The sequence below is a fragment of the Schistocerca americana genome, chromosome 3, assembly GCF_021461395.2.
Source record: "Schistocerca americana isolate TAMUIC-IGC-003095 chromosome 3, iqSchAmer2.1, whole genome shotgun sequence".
NCBI lineage: Eukaryota > Metazoa > Arthropoda > Insecta > Orthoptera > Acrididae > Schistocerca > Schistocerca americana.
This window is the reverse complement of record NC_060121.1, coordinates 175,501,664-175,516,602: the sequence shown is the minus strand read 5'-3', so window position 1 is coordinate 175,516,602 and position 14,939 is coordinate 175,501,664. Positions and strand designations below refer to the sequence as shown.

At 37.1% G+C, this 14,939-nt stretch overlaps 1 protein-coding gene across 1 annotated transcript in view; it reads left to right on the top strand.

Annotated features, from left to right (window-relative positions):
• LOC124606335 (arylsulfatase B-like) overlaps nucleotides 1-14,939 on the top strand; it is a 335,977-nt gene that overhangs the window by 283,712 nt on the left and 37,326 nt on the right. The window contains exon 8 of the mRNA XM_047138318.1: nucleotides 6,453-6,601. Within this exon, the coding sequence (XP_046994274.1) occupies nucleotides 6,453-6,601 (149 nt within the window). The remainder of the gene's footprint in view (nucleotides 1-6,452; nucleotides 6,602-14,939) is intronic.

Below are 14,939 nucleotides of genomic sequence, written 5' to 3'. Positions count from 1 at the left end.
TAAAATACATGTTAACTGCAAACATGTCCTTGTACACTGGATGAAGAAATACTCCCACTGCAGTTAGACAACTGTTGTTGTTCTGAGATACCTTGTGATCTGTTCATGCAGATAATAAACTAGCAGTTGGAGATGATAGCCAGTGTGTAAGTGAATAGAGGAAGAACAGCTGCTTTCAAAGTAACAGACATCCTGCTAACTTTACTGTGTAAAATTTAGCCTGGGTAACCGTATATGGTCTACTATAATTCAATGATTGTTAATTATTACTGTACCTCTTAACATATGTTTCTCTTTACTGGTTTTACTTTGACTCATTGCACATTACTGGAAGTCCTTCTTCATGACGTGTGTGAAACTCAATGGATGAATGATTGACTCATTGCACTATGTCATGTTAACATACTTTTCAATATGGAATGTGTACAGATCAGTGAGAGGACTACCATGTGTTGCATTCAAACACACAATTCTGCACAAATATCAGTAATGAAGACCACTACTGTGTGCCAATTTCCCTGTTGAACTTAAGTTTAATTCTTGTTATTCCAAAGTTACCTTCTTCACCTTTAGAGATTCTGAATAATGTTTGCATTTATTTGCAACCAGTAACAAGTTACAATATGTAGCAACATAACAAATGCTTAAGATAATCATGTAAATGATCAGAAAGTTACCATATTTTTAACTGATAATGTTTATTATTGTTGTAAAACTTACTTGTCTACATCCCAGTGAGAGGTGGTAATTATGAACCATAGAAAATTAGAGCCTAACTAAAATAACCTGTACTTCTCAACTGCTCCCTCTGTTCTAAAATGGCATAAGACACAACCCTCTGTTTACCATTTTATTTTGAGGAAAAGGAAGAAAAGCAGGTCTGTGCCAGAAAAAAGGTCCCCATTCTACATATACACTCATTGTGGAAAAAATGTAATAATACATAACTTCATTACAAAGTACTTCAAAACAAAAGACCTCTTGGAAGAATATACAGAGTACTTCCTGTAACCATTAACACTAATACATTCTGCATAGATTAAATCACAATATCTTATGTTACCATATCTTTGCTATTTATGCTGGTATGTGTAGTAACTTTAGCTGCATACCACAGTCAACAAATCCACCACCAGTTAAAAGCTCTTGAATTTTAACTGCATTCTATCCATCAGTAAGTATCTTATGTACTCACAAATAAAATGAAATTAAGTTTGATTTATAAAACAGATGAGGTTCATACCAGTTAGTAGTAATAAGCAAAGCTGTGGATACACATGACACAAAATGCTTGACTAGTTTACATCAGAGCTCAAGAAATCTATTCTAAATCAAACCCTACTAGAACTAAAAACATATTTGCTTATTTGACTTTCACTGGACTAGCTGTTACCTTGAATAATGTATTATTTTATATGTAAATTTTGCATATCTTTTCAAATCTTGAATCAAATATTACGGTTCCCATTTTTAAGAAATCACTTTAACCTCCAAATCACCTTGAAAATCACGCTCAAGGTCACGACCTTTAGTAGCAATGCATGACCCTCTTTGCTACCTACAATTTTTGTCTAAAGAATTTTGCTATAGTCTCATCTCCATCCCAAGTTATTTCCCATTACGGATTAAAATGGTCCACCCTATTTGTAGTTTGAGAAATCTTGTTGCAAATTTTAAAATGCAACTGGAATTTGTATAGTGGTAGTATTCTATGCTATTTCACAAGTGTTTCTCTAGATTTTCTGTTTTTATGTAAAGTTATAGCTTGTTTTTGTGCCTCTTTCACAGTTTCTCAAATATCACTTGCAATCAAGATAAATGAGTCAAATTTCATGTGGTACTGTATAGACCTCTGATGTATTGAGAACTCTTGAGCCCAGTCAAATGCTAATGTCACTATTAATAAGTGTATTCAAAAATTCAGGAAACTTACAAAATAAACTGCAAAACATTTCTATAATCTATGTTCAGAGGTATGTACATTCTGAACTTTCTGTCTTATATCTAGAGGCAACTATGTAATAACCCTTGTGGCTGAATTTTAGTTCTGTGTTTTGGGACATGATTTTATAGTGATTCTAACAGTTGTTCTTATGTTGTGACTGGGTATTTTCCACTTCACCCAAAATTTACATCTTTTTAGCTCCAAGTCCCACTGAGAAGTTTATTTATTGGCATTTAAGCATAAAAATCTGGATTCTCATATTATTCTTGATTAATGAGAATGATTATGGTTGAATGGCTCATTGACAACAATCTACTTAGAGATTAGTACGATTTGCTGTTACACAGACTTTGTGTCTCAAATTGAAGAATCTTAGAATATATTCCGTGGTATTCTGGGAACTGATGTCCCAATGACATATGAGACAGTTTTGGTACAATGATACTTTATTAATAGCATGCAGTATGAGACACATCTGAATGGTAGTGAGGTCTAAACTTGACTGAAGTCCACACATATCACACTATTCAGTCGGCGGTCCCTAGTCAGAGATGTCACCACAGAGCACCCTGCCAGGAGTGCAAAGGACTGTAGGATGTGGTGGTCGGCAGGTGTCAGTGTATGTAGATGCATGCAACCAATCATGTCATGGCAGGCATGTGTGTGAGATACAATCAGGCCCTTTCTTGAAGAGGCATTTGCACAGATGCACCTCACTGGTCCTGTCATGGTTAGCACTCAAGTGAGACACAGTTGGACTGTTTCTTGGAGAATTTGCGATGTTATCACAGGAGTAGCTTAACCAAGGTCACACAATGAAGGTAGGAGACGAGATACTGGCAGAAGTAGAGCTGTGAGTACTGGCTGTGAGTCGTGCTTCAGTAGCTCAGATGGTAGAGCACTTGCCCCCAAAAGGCAAAGGTCCCGAGTTCGAGTCTCGGTCGGGCACACAGTTTTAATCTGCCAGGAAGTTTCAAGGTCACACAAAGTGCAATATGATGTAGTAGTTGTTGCTGCTTGAATCTGGTGTGCCAGGGGTTGTGCTGTGCCATCATGTAGAAGGCCACTTTGGGATTTGCTTGTGGTTCAATGCAAGTCACACAACTCATTGATGTAGTGTACACAGCAGCCTGTAGTTCCACACAAAATTGTATGTGAAGCCAGAACAATCACACCTGGTGTGATGTGTTGGAGCACAAGGTGATGTTTGTTTTGGCTGGCATGAAGCTAACACCCTGTGGTGAGAGGGAAATGGCTCAATCAGCAGTGATCACACTGAATTGACTCATGTTTGTTTTGCCTGGCTTGAGGCTAGCACCCTGCGGAAAGAGTGTGTTGGCTTGATCAGGTTGAGTCAAGCCATCATGACTGGCCACTGTGGTGGGGATGGGGTGCTATCTCCTTTGGTGGCAGTTGGGTGAAATTGTGTTGTCTTCATTTCTTGCTGCCACACACTGTATTGGGAATGCAGTGAAGCAAATGGCTGCCATTGTTGATGATTTTGTTAACATAGTGTCAATGATGCCAAACTGTAGCATGAACTAAACTGTCCAAACACCATCCAACTGGTTGAATCACGTGCTCCAGGTAGATTGCACAGAATTGATCTGGCGTGGCTGAGACACTGGAGTTAAACTGCCCATCTATTTACATAGCATGGAGCTGTCCAACACTACATTGACTCAGAGCACTTACATGGTTATTTCATGTAGAGTGTTGGGAACATTGTTGCACAGCAATGAATATTTCAATTAAGTATTCTACGTTCAGGTAAGCCATTTCCTGAGTACTAGTGTATAGTGTAACAACAAAGTTGCACTGCATTGTTGGTTAACTGTTGTCAGCATTGGAGCAATGTTCGGAAACATTAATGGTAATGTTTACATGTGTAGTGCATTTGGTGGTGTCACTGTGGTAGGAAGAGTGGACTATGATGTGACAGGGACTGCTATCCCAATTATGTAAGAGATGGTTTCACTGTAATGATACTTTGTTAGTAGTGCACAGTACAAGGCACATCAAAATGGCAGCAAGGCCTAAACCCAACTTAAGTCCACAGACATCATAGTACTCAGTGTGTGGTCCATGGTCAGATGGTCAGAGATGTTACTTCACTGGAGTCCCCACAATGTCTTTCATGTCAAACAAGGAGAAATTTGGGAGAGAACTAATGTAGAGGAAGAATAGATAATTTGGGGCATGGTGATGTCAAAGGACTCTGAAGAACAGTTCAGCTGAATGGATGGCATGATGAAAAGAAGTTATAAGATGAACATCAATAAAAGTAAAACAAAGGCAATGGAATGTAGTTAAATTATATCAAGTGATTCTGAGGTAATTAGCTTCGGGAATGAGACACCAGGAGAACTTTTTAAGAAAAGCAGTTCTGCAAAAGAGCCATTTGTTAACACTACATTTAAGTGTTATGAAGTCTGTTCTGAAAGTATTCATCTGGACTGCAGCCTTGTATGGATCTGAAACATGTCCAATACACAATTCAGACAAGAAGAGAATAGAAGCTTTGCAAATGAAAAAGAATCATAAAGAATAAATGAGTAGATGAGATATCTAATATGAGGTGCTGAATTCAAAATGTCCATGAAGTAACAGCAAGAAGTCTGTGTGTGTTGGGGGGGGGGGGGGGGGGTGAAAGTTGTAGACAGAGACTAAGGTTAGAGTTAAAAGGTTCAAATGCATGTGCATTGCATAATTATGAATAGATCAAGAAGCTTGAACAAGATGAACTAGTGTGGAGTGCTGCATCAAACCAATATTAAGACTGAAGACCACAGCAAAAGCATCAACACAGAGGAATAGAGTCACTAAGTACAAATGAAAATGAATCCAGTTCTCTGCATAGATCTTGTATCTATTCTGACATAACATTCAGTGTAATTTTTCATTCTCTTCAGTTGCACATCTTTACTGTACACATTTTTTCACTTGATTCCAGTTGCCTCTTGCTCCCACTGCTTTAAAAAATTTGGAACTGAAAAGTGTTTCAAGAGGTTTTTTATTTGTGCTTCTATCAAAACAACTCCAATTACTCCTTCTTCATAAATTGGTAATAAAGTAGTCCCTTTGCACCCCAAGTAGTGTTTGAATTATTACATTTGTGGCTGCCTGTATAATGGAACACAAGAAGCAGTACTGACCATACAACATATCTATCTTAAAGGGTAATATTGAAGAAAATCCACTACCATTCCACCAGCATCCATTATGGATAAAATAACTTGTCTATCATAAAGGTTATGGTGAATATGAAAAAAAAAAACAAATTTATAATTTTTTTCTATTTACAACAAGTTTTGATAAATATAGCTGGAAACACTCTTTGAAATTCTGCATGTCACTGAGATAAAAAATAAATACACAGAAAGTGTATCTACAGCTTGTACAGAAATCAAGCTGGAACAAGTTAAGAAGAGAGTGAGTAAGGGATCATACGGTGGGCATCCACTTTAAATCAAGGAGAGAGGCATGTCAGGGTAATCCATGCAGTTGTGTGAACTGCTGTGCCAAGTTGGCTTACTTGCTAATCCACCTGCCTAGTAAGTTGGAGGTCCCAGTTTGATTCCCAGCCTTGGTACCAATTTTTACTCACTGCTCTATATTCATAAAAGCTTTATTTCAATTCCATGAATAGTTTCAGGCCATTAGGTCCGTGTTCAGATGGCTACACTACTTTATCACACTATCATTTTCATCAGCAATATATCCATCATGGATAGATAAAATAATTTTAAAACAAATGACACTCTAGAAACAGAAATGAAAGCTATGATGTAATGTTTTGAAAACAGAGTGACCAAACGAAAAACTGCAAGCTTTCAGCCAGTTTTCCACAAGAAAGAAAGCTGGGTGTCTTTTTTGAAAGTACTTACCTGGACTGTAGCATTGTATAGCAATGAAATGTGGACAGTAAATGTTACAGACAAGTAGAGAACAGATATTTTGAAATGTTGTGTTACAGAAGAATGCTGAACTGAAGTTAAATATTTCATTTAACTAATAATGAAGTACCATTTGATTATTAAAAGGGTACATTGATAGGATGCATCCTGTGGCATCAATGAATGTTTAATGTGATAATGGAAGGAGGTGTTGAGAATAAAAACTGTAGTAGGAGATTAAGGCTTTCATGTGGTAAGCAGGTTCAAAACAATGTAGGCTGCAACAGATCTGCAGAGAGGAAGAGGCAGGCACAGGGTCAACTAGCGTGAGGATCAGCATCAAACCGTAAGGATCAGTATCAAACCAGGCTTCAGATTAAAGACTACAACAACAGTATGTAGTCTTATTATTAGGCTAGTTTTCAGTATGTAAGAGGGTGCTTATCTCCCATCCTGAAGGTGTCAGAGAATGATACACACATTTGAAAAATGTCAAAATATATAGATAGAAATAAAAGGCAGCATATGCAGAAATAATTACTCTCAATCAGTAAATTAAAGTAACCACAGTAAATCATTTAAAAGTATGACTCAGTCATTATTCATTTTAGGTAAAGAATACATTATGGGAAGGTGGAGTAAGAGGAGCTGGCCTCATATGGAGTCCACTACTCTCCAAGCCTAAACGTGTGTCAACTCACATGATGCACATCACTGATTGGTTGCCTACTCTGTATGCAGCTGCAGGAGGAGATGTTTCGTAAGTTTCTATCTATTTTATTTATTTTCATTTATTTACTTATGTTTATTTGATCAATAAACAATATACGTTATATGGGTCAAATCAAATATGTTGTGATGCAAGTTGGCAATTTCAGTGTTCTGAGGAGCCAAATGTTACATCCTCATCACTAATGATAAATGGTTGGAAGGTACCCAAAAGGATCTGTCATCATAGATATATGGATAGCCAAATAAAAGATTAGTTGCCACAAGAGCACTTTAAATAAATATACTTTACTCAACTTGTTACTGAAGAGCTGCTACACTGTTAAACCTGTGAAACCTCTGGACAGCATTATTTACATCCAAATTGACTTTTATTTCCAGATTTTCTGTGTCATTATCTATGAATAGTGTTGTATCATCTTCATAAATAGCTATACTGCCATTATTAACAATGTCTGAGTTGTGATTTACGTACAAAAAGAGAAGCAAGTTGTGAATAGTGAAAAATCACTGAAGGAGATGTTATAGTAATTAACAAGGGTTTCATTACATGATCCAGGAACAGACAATAGCACAGAAACTTTTTGTAAGTTACTTCAGACAATATTATTATGATAATGGAAGAGCCTGGTGGAACATAAATGGTGGAAATGATCTAGCACTTCCCATATGCTTAAAATCATGCAGGGATACCAGCAGTGAATAAAATCATCTCTCCAGTCCAGTAAACGGAGTAAACAGTTTTCGATAATAAAGTGAAAATGAATAAAGTTACACTTCAGTTAAAGCACATTGTCACAGAATACTTTAGTGATGATTTACATATAAGAAGTTCTGTTATCAATGTACAAAGAAGTCTGAGTGACAGTTTCTCCCTGACTGAATACAGGCAACTTATTGAACTCAGATATGTCTGACTGTTGACTGCCTGTGGCATTGTTCATAGTGACTGTTTACAGACTTGCATAGGAAGAGTTTTACACAACGTTGAAATACAGAGCTATTACATTTTTAATAACAGCATAAAAGGCAGGAACTGTAAGCAACACTTTCACGCTTTTGATGATGAAGTTATTTTGATAAACCAGTAGCAGTATATTCTTTATATGCATTTTGTACTGGGTAGTTATGTTGTAAGCTAACTTTTCAGTGCACCCTTTTATCCCCATGTGTTATGAAATTGGGCCAATAAATTTCCAGAAACCCAATTTTATGCTTGAAATATTTCTCTATGGTAACTAACATGTTTTCTGTAATAAAACTATATGTAACTGAGTAGAGAAAAAGAATGATTAAAAGACAATAATGCTAGACATGTAAATTTAGACTTTCTGAGCATTTACTATTGGTGAAAATCTCAGTTTCCGGATGAGTTGTATCATTAAGAGATCTGGTGTTGCAGATTTGCACCTGTGTAGTCTTTCAGAGGTTGCTGTGAGCCCTGGCAACTACTTCCACACTCACATAGTGTGATTAAATGTGTTAATGTTCTTGATGAATCGCTAGTAAATAAAGTAAATTCTTAAGAAAAAGTAAATTCATGGTTCATTCCCTGTTGATACGTACTGTTTATTGTTGCGTAAGTATAACAGTATCCTCTCTCCTGCTTGTCATCAAATGCCACAGTTTTCCAATTTTGTATGAGTATTTCATGATCAGTGGTCCTGACACTTTGGACAGATCCAGAAACATTTCCAATGCGATTTTTTTTCCTCATCTAAGTACTGTATAATGTAATATGCCACACTGCCAGTTGCTGATTCTGTAGATATACCCTTTCTGAAATAATCCTGTGACAGCACAAGAAAATTACCTTCAGTTAATCAACTAAAGTATTATACATAAGCTTTTCCAGAATTTCTGAGAAACCTGATACAAGTGAAACTGGCCTATAGTTGTTGGGATTATTCTTATCCCATTTCTTGTGCACTGGCATTACTTTGCTTACCTTTGGCTTGTTTGGAAAATTTTCATCTCTGAATGAACAGTTTGCTTTGTCCAATAATGATGTGATTATTTGTTCATTTATCAGCTTTATTATTTGATCTGATATTTCAACATCTCCAGTTGATTTCTTGGACTTCACTTTCTGTATGGCATCCTTCACTTCATCTTATGTTATTGGCTTCAAGGAGATGGTTTTTCTTGTCTCTTTACTTCAGGGAATGTTACATTAAGACTACTTTTAACTGTTATAATAAATACTTCATACTTTTCATTTACATTCTACAGTTGTAGGGTTTCAGTACAGGTTTCTCCACTTAATATTCTTCTAAAAGCGAGCGAGGTGGCGCAGTGGTAGCACACTGGACTCGCATTCGGGAGGACGATGGTTCAATCCCGCGTCCGGCCATCCTGATTTAGGTTTTCCGTGATCTCCCTAAATTGCTCCAGGCAAATGCTGGGATGATTCCTTTGAAAGGGCATGGCCGACTTCCTTCCCCATCCTTACCTAATCCGATGAGACCGATGACCTCACTGTTTGGTCTCTTCCCCCAAACAACCCTTACACTCTTCTAAAGATGAAACTATTTTGCTCATTGATGATCCTGATTTGTTTGGTTGTTTATTTTTGTTCGGATACTACGTCATTTAATGACGTAGTATAAGAATTGACTACATGTGACTCATAGTTACACCTACTGATATTAGCAATGATGTTGTCAATAAGAGTCTGACTTTGAGAAGTTGCTCTTCTTGGAGCAGATAATGTTGTCTCCATGTTAATCTGTAATAACAATTCTTATCATGAAGTCTTCACACATATCAATATTTCCCTTTACATTCACTACTAGCAAGTTTGAAATGGTTTTTTTTTTTTTTTTTTTTTTTTTTCAGAAAGATGTTAATCTTGCCACTTGTGATCTGTACACACAATACAATGTAAAGTCATCTGTCACTATACCAGTAATTTCAAAGTCTTATTCTTCAGCTATATGTAATCTTACACCTTTACTGTTTATAGGCTGCAGTAGATTTCCTGTTTTAATATACATAAACAATCCACCACCTTTATGCCAGATCTACAGGAATAACTGGATAAGATAGAGTTCTTTATTGTCAGGTTATTTACTTGACTTTCAGTTAGCCCATATTCACTAATGCATAGTATATCTGGTTCTATTTTCTTGTTATCACTGTATTAAATATTCTGATGCAGTAGTTTTATATAATTTTTCTTTTACTGCCTTACATTTTGTGAGCCATATTCTGTAGTGCCTCCTTTTTGTGTGGTGCTTATAATTTTGCCATTTCACCAAGGGTATTTGCTTTTCCACTCCCATCAGGCCATATTAGTTTTCCTTGCTTCCTTGATTAAGAAGACATTTGTAAAAATTCTGCTGGGCGTTTGAGTTGGAGACCTCAGTCTTTTTAAAGGCATGCCATCCTTTCCTAGGAGTTTTCACATAGAAACTAGTTTGGGACTATGAAAACCTTGAAGATTATCACATTGTTTTTTGATGACGCAATTTATTTTGGAGACTCACTGAACTTCTTTTCTGATACCAATAAGTATCAGCCAGGATCATGCATAGACACTTTCTGCCAAATGACTCCGTTTCTTATTTTGTTATTCCATCGAGTATACAGACACCTCTCTTACTATGTTTGTTTTCTGAAACCAGTCTTGTAGCTGCTTGTTTTTCATTTACCATCTTTTTAAAATGTTTGTTGCATTGTAATTCTCAGTTGCCCATCAATTTTGCAGTTGGAAACAGTGATATTTTTCAGCAATGAGTCACCAGTTATTAGAAACCAATTTTCACTCCCTTGCATAGTTGTGGTCTTGTCTTGTCTTTTACTGTATGTCACCATCTTCCATTTATATTTATCTACAGATGTTTGGCTTGTTGAGTTTTTCATTAAATCATCATTGGAAACACTGGACGTGTTGCTGTTTTTGAAGTTTGTACATGCATTCATATTTTTGTGGTCATGTTGTTTTTCTGTTTGATGGATTTTGCACACACACACACACACACACACACACACACACACACACACACACACACACACAGGACTGCTTTTCTCATATTAATCTATCATTTTCTTTTGTTATAGTCAATATTTTTGATTTTAATGCCTCAGTGTTATTTCTTGTTTTCTGAATTCCCTACACTTACAAGATGAGCCATTTCATCATTTAAACAGCCATAGCATGTCGACACAAAATCATCATTGATGAATTTTAGGTTTACTTTCATGCACTTTTTGTGTAGCCAGTAGTTACACGTGACACACAAAACACCTTTCAATACTTACTATTCACATTCTCTCCACAAAGAAATGTTTATTTCTTGCTTTTTTAATGAGAGCAAAGTGTCACTGTATTTTTCCTGCTGATGCCATCTTGCAGACATGTGTATTTGCTTTAGATGATTATTTTTATTATGTAAGCTCATACAAGGGAGACTAACGAATGAAGTTTTTATTACTGTCACAGCTTTTACTGTTTTTAACTTGTGTCTGTTTTTGTCCTCTGCCCACAAAGCTTTAATCACTGAAAATACTCCTTTCAATAAACAGAAAGGTTTAGGTGTTTGTTTTTCGCATGTGCTGTTCAGGAGTGGAATGATAGAGAGATAGTATGATTGTGGTTCGATGAACCCTCTGCCAAGCACTTAAATGTGAATTGCAGAGTAATCATGTAGATGTAGATGTAGATGAAGTGAAAATTCAATCAAGCTTCTAATATATTTTCATTACACTCTCTCATTGTGAGAAAGAGTAAAAGTTTCCTGCCATTTTATCTATATTCCATTCCAGCAGTTTATCATCACACTATTTACTAATACAACAGTACTTATTAAGCAGTTCTTCCTGGATGGAACAACACACAAAATATGGGAAAGGCAACCACTCACTTATAGCTGACTATTGTGTGAAGCATAGAAACATGTAACAGAAAACAGTATTCACACTAGCTTTTGAGCACTTGTGGTTTTTCTAGTAACAGTACATACATTCCCACACACAGCTACACAGTCACCCAAATGCACATTCCCCCAGTCATGATGAGACTAATTATTGATTATCAATTACTGAAAGCAGTTGCTTGGGCTAATGGAGGTGGTCAGGGGTGGAGAAGAATATACAAGACACGGAGGCAGCAGCAAGATAAGGCAAGGCAGGTCTTTCTACAGATGACTCAGTGGCTGCATAGCAAGCTGAAAGGAGTTCAGAGGGTACAGAAATAAGAGATAGAGGGAGAAGGGGGAGGGTGGGAGCGAGGGAGGGAGGAGAGAAAATGAGAGGAAGGTAAATGGCCCACATAATGAAACAGCTTCTGAAATAATTTCTGTTGTGGTGTGTATGTTCAGCAACTTGATGGTGAAGTTTGTAGCTTGCCGCAGGTTAGCAGTGACCGTTCACATGAGTAGATGGTTGTTTATCACTATGCCCAAACAGAATGCTGTGCAGTAATTACAGCATAGCTGATATATAACATGCCTGCTTTCACACATAGCCATGCCTTTTAATGGGTAGGAAATGCCTGCAACTTGACTGCAGTAGGAGGCAGTGCATGGGTTCATGGGACAGACTTGCACCTGGGCTCACCATAAGGGTCTTATCCACAGGGTGCAGGATTGGAAGCAAGATTGGAATAGAGGTGTACCCACTCAATCTATAGAAGATCCTTGTCCACAAGTCTGTTTCCCAAATTTTTCATTTGTGAATTTCATAAACTTTTCAGACTACAGTTATTGCATCCTAGAGATGGACTACAGATATTACTCACATTCCCACTGAATCTTTAATCAAATTCTACATTATTTACTATTTCACTGTCCAGAATTGGTGCTTGATTGATTTTCAGTTTTGAACAACATAAAATGAAAGAGAAAAAGGAAAAGAAATTTCACATGAGCTAAACTCTACAGTCAGTACCAAGGTATAAGAACAATATGTGTAAAACAGAGTACTTAACTTTTGTTCTCTGTGATGATGAGGTCCAGGTTAAATTCAGTTACAAACTTTGTTTCTTTCCTTGTCCTTCGTGGATTTGTTTCCTCAGCTAGTAATGTAGCATTTTACATCCGTAACTGCTTCCTTTGACCTTGCCACAATAGAACAAAGTTATTATGATGGATGCAGCTCTGAAATTAAAAATTTGTTAAAATGCCAGTTTTAATATTTTCAGATGGATCCCAGTTCTGACCACTGGTTGAAATGTGAACTTGTCATGTTTCCTTAACTTCAAGGCTGCAGTTGATCTTGAACACTGAGTGTACATCAGTTATTCCAAAATCAGTTAGTTGTTTAACAAAATTTGTTGCCTGCAGTTCTTCATCCAAGCATCTCAAAACTTTTGTCTTTGTAATCTGACTAAATACGTAATAAACAGCTCAACACATCTGACAGAAATCATCCAATATATTCAAGAATTCAACTGGTAAAAAACTGGGACAAGAATGACTTACAAAAACTGGGACAAGACTGAGGCAACATGGATTCTGCCTTGTAGCTTACACAGGGTGAGGCAGCTAAGTCATAACACACCTCGTATCTCCCCAACCATAATAGATACAAAGATGCTGTTTGAAAAGTGAATTACAGGGACAGGGGCTACTTAAATACATCACATTTCATGTTTGTGCTATTTTTTATTTCAGAGATATGAAGCCATCTTTGTTGTTTTCTTTTTAAATGGAACCCTATGTTAAATTTTAGCATAACATGATGGGCTTAAAAAGACAGTTTCAAATATGTGTGTATCATAATATTTAGACAAATAGTTTTTGAGACACAGATATGTTCTTGTATTGTGTTCATCCTTCAAAGTGGCGTTGTCCAATGTGACCTTTCCTGTCGACCACTGAGGAATATAACAGGGAAGGTGTTGGTTTCCGGCTTCTTGATAACGCCGCAAGGTGACCCATGAGGTAGCTGCAGAGAAGGGTATAAATGTGCTTCTGGGGCAATGAGACATCTCATTTCCATCACAGTTTCTTGGAGCAGACATATACACCAATGAAGAAAAGTTAGATATGCTTATAGTGCATAGTGAAAGCAGAAGAAATGTTAGAGCAATAAAGCGGTATGGAGAGCTGTATCCTGATCATGAGCTTCCTATGCGCCAGCTTCTTGCACGTATTTGCAAGAAACTACTTGAATCAGGATCATGGAACACCATACAGAGGAGAAGGCAACTGGCAAGGTACATGAAGAGGGCATTCTAGTGTTGGTGCATATTGACCATAATGACCCTACTGTTTTGTCATGAGTTATTGCCTCGGAATGTGTTATAAGTAAGAGAAGTGTTCTATGCATATTGCACCAGCATAGATTTCACCAGTTTCACCTCTCATTGTATCAAGCACTCTCTGGTGTGGATTTCAAATGGCGCCAGGAATTCTGCCAGTTTACTCTGCAGCACCTACAAGATGATCCAATGTTTTTTCGATGGGTGCTATTTACTGATGAAGCGACTTTCACCAACCACGCTAATGTGAATTTGCATAATATGCATCACTGGTCAATAGAGAACTCTCATTGGCTTCGACAGGTACAGCATCAGCAACCGTGGAGTGTTAACATGTGGTGCAGCATTGTCGGAAATGTCATTGTGGGGCTGTACGTCATTCCAGGTATACTAAATGGCAATAACTATGCACAACTCCTCCAAAATGTTCTGCCCATTTTGCTGGTAGAAGTACCACTAATTACGTGTCAGTGCATGTGGTTCCAACATGATGGCTGTCCTTCCCACTCTTCCCGTATGGCTACAGCACTGTTAAATGAAAAGTTCCCGGATTGTTGGATAGGACGACGTGCTGAAGTGAAGCGGCCAGCCCGGTCTCCTGATTTGACCCCTCTTGATTTTTTTCTGTGGGGAGCAATCAAACATAAAGTGAATGCTCAAATACCACCTATGACAGACAATATGAAGCAACATATCATCGAAGCATGAGCTGATATCTCACATGACACCCTCGCAGCCATTCACAAATCATTTGAACGGTGACCACAAATGTGCATTACAGCAGAGGGGAAGCATTTTGAGCACATGCTTCAGTAAAGTCTTGCATCATGTACAGTACGTATTTTGCATCTTCATGTGTATTTACTTTGTATTGTGATCAATAGTAGATATTGTCAAACAAAAAACAAATACGTATGAAATAATTGTGATCAATAAGGGCCTCCTCATTTACATTTGTATTTCTGTTACTTAAAATGTATTAACATTTTGTAGTATTTTAATACTGTATGTTGTCTACTATTTTGGTATCACAGTTGTCAAATAACTCAATAATATTTGCGTGACATCATCAGTTAATTTTTGCGCAAAATATCACAGTACGTATTACTATTGTCGAGTATATGAGTGTGTTTGTGTAAGAACGGACTCACGATGTCTGCCATGT